Genomic DNA, 18,528 nt, shown 5'->3' on the forward strand with positions numbered 1-18,528 from the left:
CAATATTAAATTAGAGATATAAAATATGTTTTATTCAATATACAAATAATGACTTTTGAATGCATTTAGTGATCTAATTTGTTCATAATGTCATGGTTTTTTGTATTTTATAGTTGAAAAAATTTCAATTTTTTTTGTATCTAGCATGTTATGGTTGAAAACATGTTAAATTTAGACTTAGGAAAGAAAAATGATATTCTACCAAAAACATTAGTGTGTTTTTTCCCGCATAAACAACTTTGTTTGACACATAGAAATTTTGTTTTATTAGCATTTTTTTTAAATACTGAAAATTGACCCTAAAAAAAAAACCATTGTTCCAGTGTCATCACTTTCATTTTGAAGCTATATTTTGCACAAAAATTTCATAGTAAATTTTGTAGTCATTGCCAATTTTAAAACATGTTCAAAATTGACGCCTAAAAAATAAAAACATCGTTCCAGTATACACACTTTTCGTTTTGAGCATTGTTTTTGATGTTTTTTTGGGGTTTTTTGGCCAGAGTTCCCGTTTTGTGTTTATAGTTCCTGTTTCAAAGTTTACATTGTTCATTATGTTGTGGATTGCTTCTGTAGCCACTTTTACTAGTTCAGTTTGTTCAAAAATTACTTGAATAGTTGGCCAAACATCATTGATAGAATCTGTTATCACTCAAGAATTTTTTTTTAAATTTTTCACATCAGTTCGATTGTTTTTCAAAGGCACATAAATCCTTTCTATCAGTTTCGCAGCGCAGCTCGGTTTAGGTGATTTCGTAGCGGAAAACACCAAGTTTGCACTAACTGCACTACAAAATGGGGAATTCGTGCTGATCCATAGCACATCTCACCCCAGCTGTCATATTTGCTGCAAGAATTTTACGGGAATAGCATGTGTAAGGTCTTACATGACGGTCTTGACACGTGTTCTAGCCTTTGTTATGAATTTTATGGCGCTCAGGAGCAGCTATAAAAGCTTGCCAGACAATCTCAGAAACATTGCAAGGCCAACAACACTGCAGCTTAAAGGAGATCCATATGAGAAGTCCTATTCTTCCCGTTGCATGAAGGAATTTTGGCCAAAGAAAAGCCACAGTCCAAGACCAAATTTGTTCAATAGCTGTGGCCGTTCATTAATTATGATTAGTTATATGGTTGAGTTGATCCAGAGCCACAATGAGGCAGAAGGTGGATTTCACTGTGATTCGGGTGCCACTGTACAAATTCAAGCAGATTACATGCCTGGAATTATCACATTGGATGGCAAATCACAGGGCTGGAATAACATCCTTGGCCACCCATTTCCTCTCCGCCCAGCCTTCGATCCAGACGAGGATAAAGAATGTACAGGTGGCAAAATGACTGTCAAGGCCTTGCATGATAGTCACAATATGTTCTTCCTGCTAAAAGTACCGGGGGAATATCGTTATGTGTAAGGAATGGAATGAGCTGCCCTTCTGTATCACTCATGTTCCAAGTTGGCGATAATGCAACATATCATAATATGGGTGCTTGCAAAGAGACGGTTGACAGTTGTACAAGCAAAAGTTGCGGTGGTCATGAAGTGGACATAATGCATTTTTCAATAGGAACCACAATTCCGGGTCATTTGTATGGCACCAACATAATTGATAATACAAATGGCACTGGAGGAGATAGGTTTGGCCATTTGGTTGATATATATGCATCCACACAGTCGGTATCTTGATGGATTGGATCCTCAAGGAATTGGAAATGGTGCTAATTTTAGTGCGCAGAATGATTGGCAGGGAGCGTAGTGGCATGATTTGATTGACAATTCCTTTGGTCTTCTGGAGAATGCAAGCCCATATGCATCAACTGGTAGCAAAGGGACTTACACTTTTGAGTTTTCCAGGCCCCTGCGCACATCTGATCGTCTTCAACAGGATGTTCAATTTGTTATAGGATAGACACACAATTCCTCGGCTGTCAGCGGAGGATATGTTTCCTTGGGGGCGTTGTTGAGTATATTTTACCATCAGTTTCCGTCTTGTTTGGAAAAGCTCAGAGACTAGAAGAATTTTCTATGCAACTACCAGAGATAATAATCACCACTGTGGACGGGAAGAGATGAATTATCAGTTCAGTTTGGGTAATTTTTATTATAAGCTCCTCATCCACGGCATGTAGCAAAACTATTTAATGGGTGTGAAGATTCGTGTAAGCAGAGGCAAAATTTAAATTAGTGCTTTAATGGAATCCATCGAAGGACAGGGGACATCAAGCAGGCTCGTATTGGTGGCCATAGACGAGAGCGACGAGAGCGTTAACGCTCTTCATTGGGCTCTTAACAACGTGTTAACATCGCAGGATAGAATCATTTTAATTCATGCTCAGCGCCCTCCAAATCCCCTTTTCGCAGCTCGAAGACCTGGTTTCATGGTGCCAGCAGATGTACTGAAGAAATTCGAAAACGATGTCAAGAAGTCTACAGAGAAGATTTTGGCGGAAGCCACAGAAATATGCAAAGCCAAAGCTTTAACTGTGGATGACAGAGGCCTTTGTCTTTTGCCAAATATTAAATGAATTCAATTCAAGGAAACCGGATCAGATAAATATCTTTCGAGGTGGTGCGTGATTCTTTCATCTCAGATATAGAGCATTGGAAAAGGGTTGTAAGCAAGTCATGCCTTGAGGGAATAAGAATTATTTGATACAATTGTTCTTTTTGGATCTGAATATGGTAGTGGAAGTTCTCGGGATCGGGCTACAAAGGGTCCAATGTTGCAAGGTGTGAAAAATGTTATTTCAAAAAGTTTTGAGCGTATTCATCGCAGTAATTTGGCCGGCATGGGTATTATTCCATTGTGTTTCAAATCTGGTGAGGATGATGAGTCGCTTGGCCTGACAGGGCATGAGAGGTACACAATAGATATTTCTAATGATATCACTCAACTGAAGCCGGGTCAAGACATTACTGTTATAACAGACACTGGAAAATCATTTACTTGTGTTGCAAGGTTTGATACACAGGTTGAATTGGAATACTTCAATCATGCAGCCATTCTTCGTTACGTTATGAGGCAGCTGGTTGGCAATCAAAAGTAGAGTAGCTATGTCATTGAATTATGCAGGAATCTTGTAGGATAGAATGAATATTACACACTTTTCACAAGTGTAATGGTTGCAGCAAAGTTTGTTGATGATGCATTCTTTAACAATGCTTATTATGCAAAAGTTGGGGGTGTCAGCACATTGGAGATGAATAGATTGGAACTTGAATTTGTATTTAATCTAGACTTTAAATTGCAAGTAACAGTCAGTACATTGGAAAGCTATTGATTGAAGTTAGAGAAAGAAGTTGTTGTTGGTGGTGGCAACCAAATTCAACCAAGTTTAGAGCAATTATATAAAGAACTCAGATATCAGACCTATGGCTGAGCCTACAAATTTGAAGGAGCTATAGACTTATTAAAATCGCAGATTCAAGCATTGTTTATGTAGGCTGTCCGGTGACTGTGGCATAAATGAATACAATTTCAGGTCTTATTGTTTTAACATACCTCAACATAAAGTCATGCTGTATAACTGATGCTGGAAGACTGTGCTTTTGAAGTTACACGACAGTTTCGTAGCGCGCTACGAAACTGCTGTAGCTGCATGTTTGAGTTGAGCTAATCAATTATGATTGACAAGTCAGCAAAATCTTTTCGAAAGGTGTTGTCTTCACACATGAAAAAAGGTGGCCAGCACATTATGGACGTGGCAGTCTGCTTTATATTTTTGGGATATTAAAGAGCTAAAGACATGCTGCTGCATATTCGAAGTGATGGGAGACCAGAACCGAAAAACAAGGGATATTCCCTAACATCGCTGAGCAGATTAAAGCCTTTATCATCCAAAACTAACATGGAGTATTAACTACTCATCTCAGCCATCTCAGCCAAACGAAAAGGAAGCCAGGTGTCAAAGCTGCAAGAAAGAATCATTCTACGAGGAGGATAGAATTAGAGTTATAGATAAATTAGGACTCTTTAAACTCTAGTTTAGCACTTATTGTATTTAATGAGTTAGTTCAATAGTGGATAGGGGTAATTAGTGGCAGTCATTGAGCTCCCCTCATGCTGGAGGAGGAAGCTCAAAGTAGTTAAAGTTATGTTTCTATATATAGTTGAAACTTTTATGTAATGAGGGTTGGATATTTGAGAAAACAGAGTGTTATTTTGGCTTGTGTACAAACTCATTTTCAGTAATACAAGTGACTGCTTTTCTTCTCAGGATTCATACAGTGTTTCAAATGCTCAAGATATGTGGTTTTGTTTTATCCTTTATGTTTTTACAGTTGTATAGATACACAAACACTTAGAATTCACTTTGCTGCTCTGATTTCCTGTGTGTATTTATAAGCTGAGGTTTTTATGAGATATGTTTTGAGTATTTAAACATTACATGCCCTGACTTCTATGAATGAGTAGTGTTATAGTTTACTGAAGGATGATTAACTCCATAAGCCCAATGGAAGTCTTTGTAATGTCTGTCCAGCCAATATATTTGTTTAATTTACTTTGCAAGAGTTAGCCATCTCATCAATAGTCAAAATCAATAACCTTTTGAGAGAGCCCTCTCAGGCTAAGGAGGCTAAGCCTTAGTCAAAAGTCTGGTTTGAAACAGTTACACAGAGTCTACCTGGTCAGCAGCCTTCCAGTGCTTGATTTTGTGATAACATTTTGGTGCGTCTGCCGGGAGCCTGAAGATTATTCTTTCCCAAAATTATGAAGCTGAACTTCTGAAGGTAGCAGGAGCTCAGAAGGTTTTTGAGGCTGCAAAACTACCTTGGCGACTCCATTGTTGAAGAATTCAAAATTCATAGGTTCATGGTGATTCCACTGGAGTTATGAAGGACCTAGATGCTACCATTCTTATTTCAAGGTATGCATGCATAGATTTTTCAGGAATTCATGGTTTCCAAAATCATTTTCCCAAGGATGCATATTTTCTAAGGAATGGTCCCAAATTCAATGGAGAAGATTTGAGTTTAACTCTGAAGCATATAACAGATTTCTGTCATTTTACTGAGCTTCTTAGAGTTAAACATGAGGATGTTTGCATTATGTTATTCTATGATTCACTTCAAGGGAAATGTAAACAATGAGTTGAAAGCTTTCCTGTCAAATCCATTAAGTCATTTCAAGACTTTTGGCTTATGTTTTTGGAGGAATGGATAGATAGGTCAGAGGTGGTGGCAAACTATCCTTCAGTTCAAGGTTTCAAACAATGGAATAATGATCATAGTAATGGAGAAACAAATGAAAATTTTTCTTTGTCCTTGTCCTCGTATCTAAAATCCTTTGACTGCAAGGCAGAGGATAAGATGAGATTTTTGGATGAAGTTGCTGAGGACATTGAGAAAGACATTGAAGGTTTAGAAGGTCAAATTCAGGCATATAGTTTTCATAATCATGATCATTATTTTCAGCAGCTTTCTATGACAGATCACAAAGAGAGAGTGTTGGTTCCTTTCTCTTTCACGGTGGAGGAAGTGTACACTGTTGTTGAAGATCAGTTTGCACAACCAGAAAGTTACGAGAACCATCAAGCTAATCATGTATTCTGGGATCCTATAGCTGACTACATGGAAGAGTTTTACTCTCCAGTGTTTCAGTTCTTCTATGAAGGTCAGAGGCAAGTTCAGTGGCAGTGGTCATCGCCATATCATAGTGGCTCTGAACTCCGATGCAGTCAAAGAAATCAAACATCAGATAAGACAAATGATTGGCTACATTGGAAATTTCACATTGATTGAGCTGAAAGAAATTTGAATTGTTAGGGTAGGTAGGTAGGAAAAGGCAAATAAGCTCAAGGTTGACTGAGCATTTTTTTTTTAGTAGATGTAGATTTCTTTCTCCTACAGTGATCATCAAGCTTAAGCCCGAGGTGAAGGCCCCAGAAGCTTGAAGGGGATGATTGTCGAGCAAATTTCAGTTTGTCATAAATGGATAAGGCACTGGATCTGCATGTTCTTAGTGTACTGCAGGAGCACACTATCCCAAGTGGAGCCACTGTTATCACTCAAGAATTTTTTTTTAAATTTTTCACATCAGTTCGATTGTTTGTCAAAGGCACATAAATCCTTTCTATCAGTTTCGCAGCGCAGCTCGGTTTAGGTGATTTCGTAGCAGAAAACACCAAGTTTGCACTAACTGCGCTACAAAATGGGGAATTCGTGCTGATCCATAGCACATCTCACCCCAGCTATCATATTTTCTGCAAGAATTTTACGGGAATAGCATGTGTAAGGTCTTACATGATGGTCTTGACATGTGTTCTAGCCTTTGTTATGAAATTTATGGCGCCCAGGAGCAGCTGTAAAAGCTTGCCAGACAATCTCAGAAACATTGCAAAGCCAACAACGCTGCAGCTTAAAGGAGATCCATATGAGAAGTCCTATTCTTCCCGTTGCATGAAGGAATTTTGGCCAAAGAAAACCCGCAGTCCAAGACCAAAGTTGTTCAATAGCTGTGGCCGTTCATTAATTATGATTAGTTATATGGTAGAGTTGATCCAGAGCCACAATGAGGCAGAAGGTGGATTTCACTATGATTCGGGTGCCACTGTACAAATTCAAGCAGATTACATGCCTGGAATTATCACATTGGATGGAAAATCATAGGGCTGGAATAACATCCTTGGCCACTCATTTCCTCTCCTCCCAACCCTCGATCCAGATGAGGATAAAGAATGTACAGGCGGCAAAATGACTGTCAAGGCCTTGCATGACGGTCACAATATGTTCTTCCTGCTAAAAGTACCTGGGGAATATCGTTATGTGTAAGGAATGGAAATGAGCTGCCCTTCTGTATCACTCATGTTCCAAGTTGGCGATAATGCAACATATCATAATATGGGTGCTTGCAAAGAGACGGTTGACAGTTGTACAAGCAAAAGTTGCGGTGGTCATGAAGTGGACATAATGCATTTTTCAATAGGAACCGCAATTCCGGGTTGTTTGTATGGCACCAACATAATTGATAATACAAATGGAACTGGAGGAGATAGGTTTGGCCATTTGGTTGATATATATGCATCCACACAGTCGGTATCTTGATGGATTGGATCCTCAAGGAATTGGAAATGGTGCTAATTTTAGTGTGCAGAATGATTGGCAGGGAGCGTAGTGGCATGATTTGATTGACAATTCCTTTGGTCTTCTGGAGAATGCAAGCCCATATGCATCAACTGGTAGCAAAGGGACTTACACTTTTGAGTTTTCCAGGCCCCTGCACACATCTGATCGTCTTCAACAGGATGTTCAATTTGTTATAAGATAGACACACAATTCCTCGGCTGTCAGCGGAGGATATGTTTCCTTGGGGGCGTTGTTGAGTATATTTTACCATCAGTTTCCGTCTTGTCTGGAAAAGCTCAGAGACTAGAAGAATTTTCTATGCAACTACCAGAGATAATAATCACCACTGTGGACGGGAAGAGATGAATTATCAGTTCAGTTTGGGTAATTTTTATTATAAGCTCCTCATCCACGGCATGTAGCAAAACTATTTAATGGGTGTGAAGATTCGTGTAATCAGAGGCAAATTTTAAATTAGTGCTTTAATGGAATTCATCGAAGGACAGGGGACATCAAGCAGGCTCGTATTGGTGGCCATAGACGAGAGCAACGAGAGCGTTAACGCTCTTCATTGGGCTCTTAACAACGTGTTAACATCGCAGGATAGAATCATTTTAATTCATGCTCAGCGCCCTCCAAATCCCCTTTTCGCAGCTCGAAGACCTGGTTTCATGGTGCCAGCAGATGTACTGAAGAAATTCGAAAACGATGTCAAGAAGTCTACAGAGAAGATTTTGGCGGAAGCCACAGAAATATGCAAAGCCAAAGATTTAACTGTGGATGACAGAGGCCTTTGGCTTTTGCCAAATATTAAATGAATTCAATTCAAGGAAACCGGATCAGATAAATATCTTTCGAGGTGGTGCGTGATTCTTTCATCTCAGATATAGAGCATTGGAAAAGGGTTGTAAGCAAGTCATGCCTTGAGGGAATAAGAATTATTTGATACAATTGTTCTTGCTGGATCTGAATATGGTAGTGGAAGTTCTCGGGATCAGGCTGCAAAGGGTCCAATGTTGCAAGGTGTGAAAAATGTTATTTCAAAAAGTTTTGAGTGTATTCATCGCAGTAATTTGGCCGGCATGGGTATTATTCCATTGTGTTTCAAATCTGGTGAGGATGATGAGTCGCTTGGCCTGACAGGGAATGAGAGGTACACAATAGATATTTCTAATGATATCACTCAACTGAAGCCGGGTCAAGACATTACTGTTATAACAGACACTGGAAAATCATTTACTTGTGTTGCAAGGTTTGATACACAGGTTGAATTGGAATACTTCAATCATGCAGGCATTATTCCTTACGTTATGAGGCAGCTGGTTGGAAATCAAAAGTAGAGTAGCTGTGTCATTGAATTATGCAGGAATCCTGTAGGATAGAATGAATATTACACACTTTTCACAAGTGTAATGGTTGCAGAAAAGTTTGTTGATGATGCATTCTTTAACAATGCTTATTATGCAAAAGTTGGGGGTGTCAGCGCGTTGGAGATGAATAGCTTGGAACTTGAATTTGTATTTAATCTAGACTTTAAATTGCAAGTAGCAGTCAGTACATTGGAAAGCTATTGACTGGAGTTAGAGAAAGAAGTTGTTGTTGGTGGTGGCAACCAAATTTAACCAGGTTTAGAGCAATTATATAAAGAACTCAGATATCAGACCTATGGCTGAGCCTACAAATTTGAAGGAGCTATAGACTTATTAAAATTGCAGATTCAAGCATTGTTTATGTAGGTTGTCCGATGACTGTGGCATAAATGAATACAATTTCAGGTCTTATTGTTTTAACATATCTCAACATAAATTCATGTTGTATAACTGATGCTGGAAGACTGTGCTTTTGAAGTTACACAGCAGTTTCGTAGCGCGCTACGAAACTGCTGTAGCTGCATGTTTGAGTTGAGCTAATCAATTATGATTGACAATTCAGCAAAATCTTTTCGAAAGGTGTTGTCTTCACACATGAAAAAAGGTGGCTAGCACATTATGGACGTGGCAGTCTGCTTTATATTTTTGGGATATTAAAGAGCTAAAGACATGCTGCTGCATATTCGAAGTGATGGGAGACCAGAACCGAAAAACAAGGGATATTCCCTAACATCGCTGAGCAGATTAAAGCCTTTATCATCCAAAACTAACATGGAGCATTAACTACTCATCTTAGCCATCTCAGCCAAACGAAAAGGAAGCCAGGTGTCAAAGCTACAAGAAAGAATCATTCTACGAGGAGGATAGAATTAGAGTTATAGATAAATTAGGACTCTTTAAACTCCAGTTTAGCACTTATTGTATTTAATGAGTTAGTTCAATAGTGGATAGGGGTAATTAGTGGCAGTCATCGAGCTCCCCTCATGCTGGAGGAGGAAGCTCAAAGTAGTTAAAGTTATGTTTCTATATATAGTTGAAACTTTTATGTAATGAGGGTTGGATATTTGAGAAAACAGAGTGTTATTTTGGCTTGTGTACAAACTCATTTTCAGTAATACAAGTGACTGCTTTTCTTCTCAGGATTCATACAGTGTTTCAAATGCTCAAGATATGTGGTTTTGTTTTATCCTTTATGTTTTTACAGTTGTATAGATACACAATCACTCAGAATTCACTTTGCTGCTCTGATTTCCTGTGTGTATTTATAAGCTGAGGTTTTTATGAGATATGTTTTGAGTATTTAAACATTACATGCCCTGACTTCTATGAATGAGTAGTGTTATAGTTTACTGAAGGATGATTAACTCCATAAGCCCAATGGAAGTCTTTTTAATGTCTGTCCAGCCAATATATTTGTTAAATTTACTTTGCAAGAGTTAGCCATCTCATCAATAGTCAAAATCAATAACCTTTTGAGAGAGCCCTCTCAGGCTAAGGAGGCTAAGCCTTAGTCAAAAGTCTGGTTTGAAACAGTTAAACAGAGTCTACCTGGTCAGTAGCCTTCCAGTGCTTGATTTTGTGATAACAGAATCAACGATGTTGGCTCAAAGAATTTCCTTCATGTCTCCAAGTGGTTGTTGAAATGTTAAGTCTTTTGCAAGGACTTTTATTCTTTCTCCGATTCTTTGATTCTTCTAAACTTCTTCCTTTTGTTGTATATGTGCAAATTTGCAATCAATCTCCCAACTTGACACTTTTTCTCTAACTTTCTTAAGCTCAGTAGCTTGGATGCTCATTTCCTCCATGGCTTTTACAATTCAATTGTGTTTTCCGTGGATGTCCTTGTGCTTGTTGATGTACCTATGACTGACATAGCTATAGTTGGTGGAACTGTTGGTGCTAAGGAAACAGAAAATGTGGAGGGTACTACTGTAGAGACTGTAGGAATTATAGTCTGAGGAGTGATGGCCAACTCACTCTATCTAGACTGTATCATGTTATCTAGCTCTTTTTCTGTTTCTTTCAGTTGTTCATTTAGCTTAAGGACTAAGTCCATAAACTCCTCCTCCTTCTAAGTTTCCAATACTTCAGTTGTCTAAGGATGATGCAGAGGAGGAATCTTGAGCTGCTTTTTCAGTGCAACTATGTCATCATTTTTATTTTTAATAAGCTTTTCTGCAGCTTTCACATCCTTGGGATCATGCCCTAGTTCTATGACTAAGTCCTCTAAGGACTTTATTTTGGTATGTTTGGCCTGTGAAGAGGCCTTCTCTAACTGGAATTGCACTGATATGTTATTCAACGAATTTTGGAGTTGGTGAGCTGCAATTGCCTTGCTAGTCAAGGTGGAGTAGACCATTTCCCCAGTCTGCTTGTGTAATTCTATTTGGTCAATAGGATGGATATCCTTTGCCAATACTTCAAAGTCTATTTTCAAGTAATCTGCAATTGACCTAGGTTGCTGTGTAGTTGGCTTCATGAAAGTCATCTGCATTTTACCCTCTTTCACATCAAAGGCTGACATTAGCCTTGTCTGATTAGTAGGAGCCATTTTTAGGTAATGTGCATAGCTTTGGGCCTTCAATATTTCATTCCTGGCCTTTATTTCTTTGTATTTTTCTCTAATATCTTGGCTATGGCCTGTTGGAGCTCTGAATGAGGATTATTCAACACTATGTTGTCTCTCTAGCATTTGAGCCTGTGAGGTGGAAGGTTCTTGCGTACCTCCTGAGGGAGTGGTCTGCCTGCTTTCTACTCTTTCTGCACCTGCAGTTCCAGCTGTTTCTTCAATAAACTCTTGTTCTGAAAATGGATTCAACCTTTGCCTCTTGACATAAGTCTAGGCAACAGGTCTGCTAGAAGAAGTGGCCTCCTCTCTATATCTCTCAGGATTTCTCTCCTCATTTAGAGGAGTTTGTAAAATAGGTGGATTACTCATGATATGTTCTGGCTGAGCAAGTTCTTCTGATATCTCTAACTGCTCTGATTCCTCTAGCTGCTCTGATGGCTCGTGCTCTTGAGGTCCACTGTGTCCCTGTGATTTCCATTGAGATTGAGACTCTCATAGCACCTGTACAAATGAATCTTCATCAAGTCTTCTTTCTAAATCAATCAATACATTATTGACAACAACTTCTGTGCTATCTCGGTCTACCAAAGTGTTTTCCACCCAAACTATCTAATTTTCATACTATTCAATCTTAGGAATTCTATGGTGGATATAGGGAGATAATTTGTTCTTTTGTCTCCTATTGCAATGAAATCTAAAGGGTCATATCTCGAGATATTTTTTTTTTTTTTTTAGTTTCAGCCTTTGGAGGATTTCCTCTACTTCCTTCCCTACTTCCCTACTATTACATATAAATGGGGCAAGCTGATCTTTTATCCTAAGTTGAGCTTTCTTCTTAGCCTTCACAAAATTCACCTCATCTGAATTAATCATTTTCCTATAGTACTCCAGAGCAAACAATCTCATGGGGAGGTATCTGGGCAGTTTGTAGGGAGCCAACTCACATCCACATATTTTGATTTCAATGTGATTTTGGTACTAGTACCAATCTCCCACTCTACTCTATATTGTTTGGACAACTGTAGGACCCTCCTGATATCTGCACTGATTCTGGGGGAAGGACTTCCTAATAGCATAGTTGCCACTGGGTGCACAAGGTGATATATGAAATCAGTATAAGAATATTGAGAGTCACATAGGTGGATTAATGAAGTCCATAAGAACACTGATCTAGGGTTGCCTTTGGTATCAAGATTTTGGAGTGTGTTTGGGAATTTGTCAGCTTGATAATACAGGAAAAGATGATATAAAACTGAAGAATATTTGAACACTCTTTCATTATTCATCCTCATGAATTGATCATGCATCTTATCTGCCATGAACTTAGCATAGTCAAACATGATGGTTGGGGGTTTTCCAGGAGTGTAAATGGACATAAAGGCTATAATAATTACATCAACAAATTCACTTGTAGTTTGGCCTAATGCACTGGATATCATTTCTATGTTGTCTTGGCCAAGATCAAAGAATATGGTAGACATGTATGGGGGAGGTTCCTTTGGAATGTATTTATCTTCCTTGAGGAAGGTCTGGAATAACTGACCATGTTTAATGGAGGTGAGCGTAGGGAATCTATTAAGAAAATCTCCAACAAAAAGATGGGTCAGGTTTTGGCTGGTTGTAACTGCAACATTTCGTTTATGGACTCATCATTGATGGTAAATAATATAGATTGGTCAAGAGTCATTATTGCTCTTTGGCTAGGGCTATAGTTCATATGGAAATAATGAATAATCTCTGGGAAGATATGAACTCTAGGGAATTGGTATTTGGGCAAACTTGACTCCCAAAGGCCTATTTTGTCTGCATGGTTCAGGTACTGGTCTCTGTACCTGCAATATAGTTTCAAAGGGGATTCTTGGATAGAGGTATATTTAATTTGAAAATCTTTATCTGCCAGGGGGAGATGGTCTAAGTCCCTGTGGGGAGTATAAATTGGTAGGACATTCAGTGCAATGGGAGCAGCCATCCTTGGTTCTTGTGGATTCAAGGACGGGGGCGAAGGGTTTTCAGTGAAATTGGGGAAAATTGGTCTAATTCAGAGTATTTGGAGTCACTAGGCAACTATCTTACTGAATTACTTAGTAATTTAAAGCAATTGAGTCAAGATTCGAGAATAAAATAGGGTTTCTCAGTGAATTTGGGTAAATACTTGGTTTCGGCTTTGAATGGAGTGATGGGTGACTGTGCACAGTTTGTAGGAAGTGCATGTGACTGAAAGGTGGTCTGGAGTTTCAGCAGCTTCAGCAGGTTGGCAGTTGGACGTGGGTTGACAGTTGCACGTACTTTGGCACTTGCATGGAGGTCTGAGCAGTCTTTTCATGATAAAACTAAAAAACAATGAGTTTTTAGTTTTATTCACAAAGTCAACTATTTTGGCAGGTACACGCAGAAAGGGACAATTGGCGTTAAGCAGGGGATGCGACATTCATTGTCTAGCGGGAGGTGGTATGCAGTTTCATATCACACTACTTTTTGGCTAAAGCAGTTTTGGGGGGAGGCTGCCTGATGCCATTCATCGGGCATCACATAGCAGCGAGGTGAATAATGAAACCACCCATATCGGGCAGGTAAAGGTCGGCCTTTAGAGGCCGCCCTATATGATCATCGACCGTTAGATCAAAAGGGACGAGATCGTATGATGATCGAGGTGATCATTTGATATGAAGTTTAATGGAGGGGCCCAACACGGGTTTAAGCATGGCAGGTTTAATTAATGATGGATTATAGAGGTTTAATGACATCGGGAGTGATTTCATTGGTGGGGATAGATTATTAATTAACCACTGATTGATTAATTAATCTCTTTTATTCAGTGGTGGGTCTTGGTTATTAATTAGCCATTGATCGACTTAATTAACCCATTAATCATTACGTTAATAAAGTTTATGTTTCAAACTTCGGGGATGAGATATTAAAATTAAAGGGATTTAATAAATACGGGAAAGGGGTATTTTTGGGATTTAATACATAAAGTTAAAGTTAATATGAAATGAAGGTAGAAAATAACTTAGCGCTAAGTACAATGTACATTTATAATTCATTGGCTTTGTATAAACACATTATAACTTAGGCTTAGTGTTATTTTTGTGGTTTTTCTTAGGAAAAAGGGGTTTTCTTGTGGAGTGATCACTTTTCTAAGGTTTTATCCTTAGGGAAAAGGGGTTTTTTAGGAAAAATGAGCGAATTATGGAGGGGTTGAATCCTTGTGAGAGGAATTTTAGTACTTAGGACCTATAAGTTATTGGGTCGAGGGTCCGGTCCCTCCAGAAGTCAGAGAAATGCTATGAGCCCCTTTAACTTAAGATTTTAGGTATTTTAAGACTTTCTTTGGAAATTAGTTAAAGTGAAAAAGGTAATGAATAAGGGGGGTTAATCAATTGACTTTGTGTATTTTGGTAAATGCTCAATTATCATCCATACTTTAGAAATTTGATGATGAAGGTAAATGATATGATCTTGTCTAATCAATCATCACAATTCTGCAACCATTCAACTACTTACCCATCTACTCATCCTACCATTTTTTCTACTCTTTATTAGGGTGCACTTAAGCTAGCAAACCCTTATCAAACCTTTTCTTTTCTTTTTACAAAAGTAATCTATATAAGTCTAACCTTATTACATCCAAGGGCTTAGGTTAAACAGTTTAGCTCCTTTTATTAACTCTACCTATCTACTTACCTACCAAGGTTAAATAGTTTGGTCAGATTTTATTTCTCTATCTATAAGCATGAAATTGAAAGCATGAAATAGCCAAGTTTAAACATTTTGACTATCCATGGATTGTGGCAAAGGTAACAAGCTGCACACAATCTTCTTATTCTACATCAAAGTAAATGGTAGTGGCATTTTGACTTGCACACTTTCATGGTCTTTTTCTTTTTCCTTGGGGTTTGTTTTTTCATCTTTTTGACCTTTTCATTCTTTTTGTCCCTTGATTTTTCTTTTAGGACATATAATCTTTACATTTTTTAATTTTTTTGATTTTTTGAATATGGAAAACATTTGCAGAAAGCAAAGGTATGTACATATTACAGATTTGACCTCAGCCATTCAAAAATTATGACTCTTATTGGTATAGGAACCTAATAGTGGCTCCACATGGGGATGCCATTTCTTGGTGAAATTTCAAGAACTATTAGATCAATGGCCTTCTGAATTACTGTGATTTTACTCTGCAACTTTTTCCCTTTTAGTTTGCTACTTTATTGATATTTATGGCAATGAAACTTTTGAAGCTTAGGGCCTTCTCTTCGGGCTTCAACTCCAAGATTACCATCTAATCAACACTAAAATTTGTGAAAAATAAAATATGTACAAGTGATTAGTCAAATCATTGACTGGGATCTATATAGTGCTTAAGAATTCGACCATTAACTTGTCCTCCTTCTACTTATGCACCATCCAATTCTTTGGGGAAATAAGAATTATTACTCTAAAAGCATAAATGATGTAAGAGCCTTTCTATAGGAAGTCAAACTTCCCATATTTACCTTTTTCCTCCCTTCTTGAGTCCCATTTCAAAACTTTATCTCCTAGATAGAAATCGTTTGCCTTGGTCCTTTTGTCAAAAGCTTTCTGGATTCTCTCCTACACCACTTGGGATTTGATATACACTTCTTCCCTGGTTTGCTGCAAGTCAATTGTTTGGTTGATTCTCCTTTGAATATCATTTGGCTCAACCTGTGCTTCTTGGAGAAATTTCCTCACTGGTGTTCCCAAGGAAGATTGGAAAATAACCTCCATTCCATAGACTAGTTGATAAGGACTGGTTCCAATGGATTTCTTTGTGGTCAACCTATCTACTCACAAGGCATTTACTAGCTTCTTGGTTTAGGTTGTCTTGTTGTCTTCCAACAATTTTTTGATGATATTCACTAAGCTCTTGTTGGAAGACTCTGCTAGTCCATTTCCTTGGGGATAGTAGGCTATGGAGTGACCCACGATTACATGATATTTGTTGCAGAAATCAATCATCCTCTTTAATTTAAAAGCTGATGCATTGTCTGTGATGATTTTGGTCGGATAGCCAAATCTGGACAGAATGTTGGCCTCAAGGAAACCTATTATGACAGTATATGTAGCTTGTCTTGAGGGTATGGCTTCTATCCATTTTGTAAAATAATCTGTGGCAGTCAAGACCCATTTATGTTGGGTAGAGGAAGGGGGGTGAATTTCACCAATGAATTTGAGACCCCACTGTTGAAATGGTGTTTCAGTAGATATAGGTTTCAACGGTAATGGCAATAGTTTTCTTTTTCCTTCAAAAATCTGACATTTGTGGCATGAAGTGACAAATTTATTTACATCAGAAAACAGAGTGGGCCAATAAAAACCATCTCTTAAGATCTTATCAGTTGTTGTCTTCCAGTAGAGATGTCCCCCACCGTCACTTGCATGAAACTCCTGTAATATTTTGTCAAATTCTTCCTTTACCAAACAATTAAGAAAGATGCCTTCATGATTTTTCCAAAATAAAGCATTGTCAATTATGCAAAACTTCAAAGATTTCATTTTTAAGAACCTACTTTTAGTTCTGGACAACTCTAGAGGAGCTTGAATATTTTGTGGAACGTATATAATGTCAGCATACCATGGTGAGTCAGTAAAGGCTTGGCTGATTTGTGGAGTCCTCATCTCCTCTTTTTTATCCAATTCTGCAATTAAATTTATGTCTAGGGCCTGACAGTTCGATTTAGCCATGAGCTTGGCTAAACCTTGGCCTTTGATCAATTTTGTATGTTTAATTTCTAAGTCATATTCTAATATGGTAGCTATCCACTTCCCTCTCTTTCCATCTGGTCCATCCCGTGTTAGAATGTCTTTGACTATAGCATTGGGAACATAAGCTACTATATGAGAGTACAAGATATAAACTCTGAAATATTTAATAGCTTTAACTAGAGCAAATGCTTGCTTTTCCATTATATTATACTTTAAAGGTGCATCTCTCAAGGCTTTACTAAAGAAGGCTATTGGTTGTTCAAAACCCTGATCATTTTTCTGTCGTAGGACTGCAGTGACTGTATGTTCTGAGGCGAAATAAAAAATGATGAAATCGCTATCAAACATCGGATTGATGAGAACTGGTGTTTGTGTTAAGGCTTTCTTTATATATTCAAAATAGCTTCTAGCCTCTAGAGTCCATTTAATAGTCGAATATTTCTTTAACATGTTGTTTAGTAATCTAATTAGTTCAGCTAAGTTAGAGATAAATCTTCTCCAAAAGTTTATTTTACCTAAAAATTCGTGTAGTTCTCTGATGTTCCTAGGATGTGGTATCTGCAAAATGTCTTCAATTCTCATTGGGTAAATCCAGATACTATCTTTGGAGATTAGGTGGCCTAGTAATTTTCCCTCTTCCAACCCAAATAAAGAATTTTTAGGATTTAGAGAAATACCATAATTCCTACACTTGGTGAAGACCTGCCTGAGATGATCCAGGTGTTGTTGATCTGATTTAGAGAATACTGTGATATCATCTAGGTATATTACTAGGAAGTCATGGATTTCCTTAACAATGGCTATGTCCATTTCTCTATGAAAGGTGCCCCCTATTTTTTTTAACAGAAAAGGAATTTTCATGTACATGAAAGTGCTCCATGGAGTAGTGAATGCAGTTTTTGCCTGATCATCTGGGTGGACTAAAATCTGGTTATAACCAGAAAACCAATCTAGCAGTGAGATTCTGGTTGAACCTACTACCCTCTGTCATATGTGGTCCATTTTAGGAAGAGGGTAGTTATCCTTAAGTGAAACTTTATTCAAATTCCCAAGGTCAACACACAATCTAATTTCATCAATTTTCTTTCTTGTAGGTACCAAATTAGAGAACCAATCTGAGAATCTAATTGGTGCAATAATCTTAGCTTCATATATTCTTTTGATCTCTTTTTCAATAGAAGGCAATAGAATAGGGTTAATCCTTCTAAGCTTCTGTCTAAAAGGCTTCTGGTTTTCTTTCAAGGGAATGGTGTGTTGTATTATGCTGGTAACATAAGAATTAAGGTACTCATAATTCCAGGCAAAAACATATTGGAATTCTTTTAACAGTTCTATGTATTTCACTTTTTCATTGGGAGGTAAAGACTTTGAAAGTGTTATCATTTTAGGATCTTCTTTAGAGCCTATGTTACATTCCTTAATGTCTAATTTTAAGGGTTCCATTTTCGGCTTTTTAGGAACATTGTTTGAATCAAATAAGTCCTCCAAAGGAGTTAATCCTTTGGGCAAAAAATTATCTTTAAGATTGATGACTTCAAATTCTTCATCGATTGCTTCATCAATTTCCATTTGTTTTAGGTTTCGAATATCTGATTTTGTAAACTTTGTGGGATGGAAATTATCTATATTTTCATCTTCTACTTTGTTAATTTCTACTTTATCAGTGTAATCAAAATCTAATATTATGTCTATGTCTATGTTGCTATTAACAAATTCATCATCTAAAGTTAGAAAATTGTTAATTTGTTGATCATTATCGAACACTTGCCAGTTCTTTAAGTTGTCAGGAATAGTAG

The 18,528-nt window shown here is 37.7% G+C and overlaps 2 protein-coding genes and 3 pseudogenes across 2 annotated transcripts; all 5 read left to right on the top strand.

Annotated features, from left to right (window-relative positions):
• Positions 1-1,118: 1,118 nt before the first annotated feature.
• LOC149197480 (uncharacterized) lies at positions 1,119-1,910 on the top strand (annotated as a pseudogene).
• Positions 1,911-2,193: 283 nt separating this feature from the next.
• On the top strand, positions 2,194-2,526 carry LOC149197481 (uncharacterized). The gene has a single exon (XM_089408705.1). It carries the CDS (start codon positions 2,194-2,196, stop codon positions 2,524-2,526), a length of 333 nt encoding a protein of 110 aa, XP_089264831.1.
• Positions 2,527-2,721: 195 nt separating this feature from the next.
• Positions 2,722-3,048, top strand: LOC149197482 (aconitate hydratase, cytoplasmic pseudogene; annotated as a pseudogene).
• A 3,427-nt stretch (positions 3,049-6,475) lies between these two features.
• On the top strand, positions 6,476-7,268 carry LOC149197483 (uncharacterized; annotated as a pseudogene).
• A 283-nt stretch (positions 7,269-7,551) lies between these two features.
• On the top strand, positions 7,552-7,884 carry LOC149197484 (uncharacterized). Its single transcript, XM_089408706.1, has one exon. The coding sequence runs from the start codon at positions 7,552-7,554 to the stop codon at positions 7,882-7,884; it is 333 nt and encodes a 110-aa protein (XP_089264832.1).
• Positions 7,885-18,528: the final 10,644 nt, after the last annotated feature.

Source organism: Pinus tabuliformis, chromosome 2_2 (genome assembly GCF_031772625.1).
Source record: "Pinus tabuliformis cultivar Carrire ecotype Pingquan chromosome 2_2, CPIR1, whole genome shotgun sequence".
Classification (NCBI taxonomy): domain Eukaryota; kingdom Viridiplantae; phylum Streptophyta; class Pinopsida; order Pinales; family Pinaceae; genus Pinus; species Pinus tabuliformis.